Source organism: Tupaia chinensis, unplaced genomic scaffold (assembly GCF_000334495.1).
Source record: "Tupaia chinensis unplaced genomic scaffold, TupChi_1.0 Scaffold000360_1, whole genome shotgun sequence".
NCBI lineage: Eukaryota > Metazoa > Chordata > Mammalia > Scandentia > Tupaiidae > Tupaia > Tupaia belangeri.
The window spans coordinates 296,365-296,747 of record NW_006159856.1 but is presented as its reverse complement, the minus strand read 5'-3'; the positions used below and the strand labels follow the sequence as shown (position 1 = coordinate 296,747).

The 383-nt window shown below is 74.4% G+C and overlaps 1 protein-coding gene across 2 annotated transcripts in view; it reads right to left on the bottom strand.

Annotated features, from left to right (window-relative positions):
* Window positions 1-325, bottom strand: part of MAEA (macrophage erythroblast attacher, E3 ubiquitin ligase) — a 64,329-nt gene extending 64,004 nt beyond the window's left edge. The window contains exon 1 of one of the 2 annotated variants that reach the window (XM_006152880.3): window positions 213-325. In XM_006152880.3, coding sequence (XP_006152942.1) covers window positions 213-281 — 69 coding nt within the window. In that variant the 5' untranslated portion in view covers window positions 282-325. The remainder of the gene's footprint in view (window positions 1-212) is intronic. The other variant, XM_006152881.3, reaches the window with a different exon arrangement.
* Between the last annotated feature and the right edge of the window lie 58 nt (window positions 326-383).

Sequence of the window (383 nt, the reverse complement as noted above, 5' to 3'; positions counted from 1 at the left end):
CCCCCCCCAGCCCCCCCCGCCCCAGGAAACCCGACTAGACTCCAAGGACTCCGCCGCCTCCACAGACTGTGCCGCCCGGGAGAGCAGCCTGCTCGCCCAAGAGGCCGCGCCCAGCCCCCGCCTGCCCTCCCCTTCCCGGGGTAGTCCCTTCGCTCCCTCGCGGACACCGTCGACAGGCGCGTGCAACATCGGCCCCCGACACAGACCCCCACCTTGAGGGTCGGGTACTCCTGCACCTTCAGGGTCATGGACAGCTGGGCGGCGGACTCTTGCACCGCCATCTTGCCTCCGCCAGACACCGGCGGGCGGGGACCGGCGCAGGGCGCGCGGCATGCCGGGTAGTGACGTAGGCGCGCCGGCCCGGCAGGGGCGGGGCGGGGCCA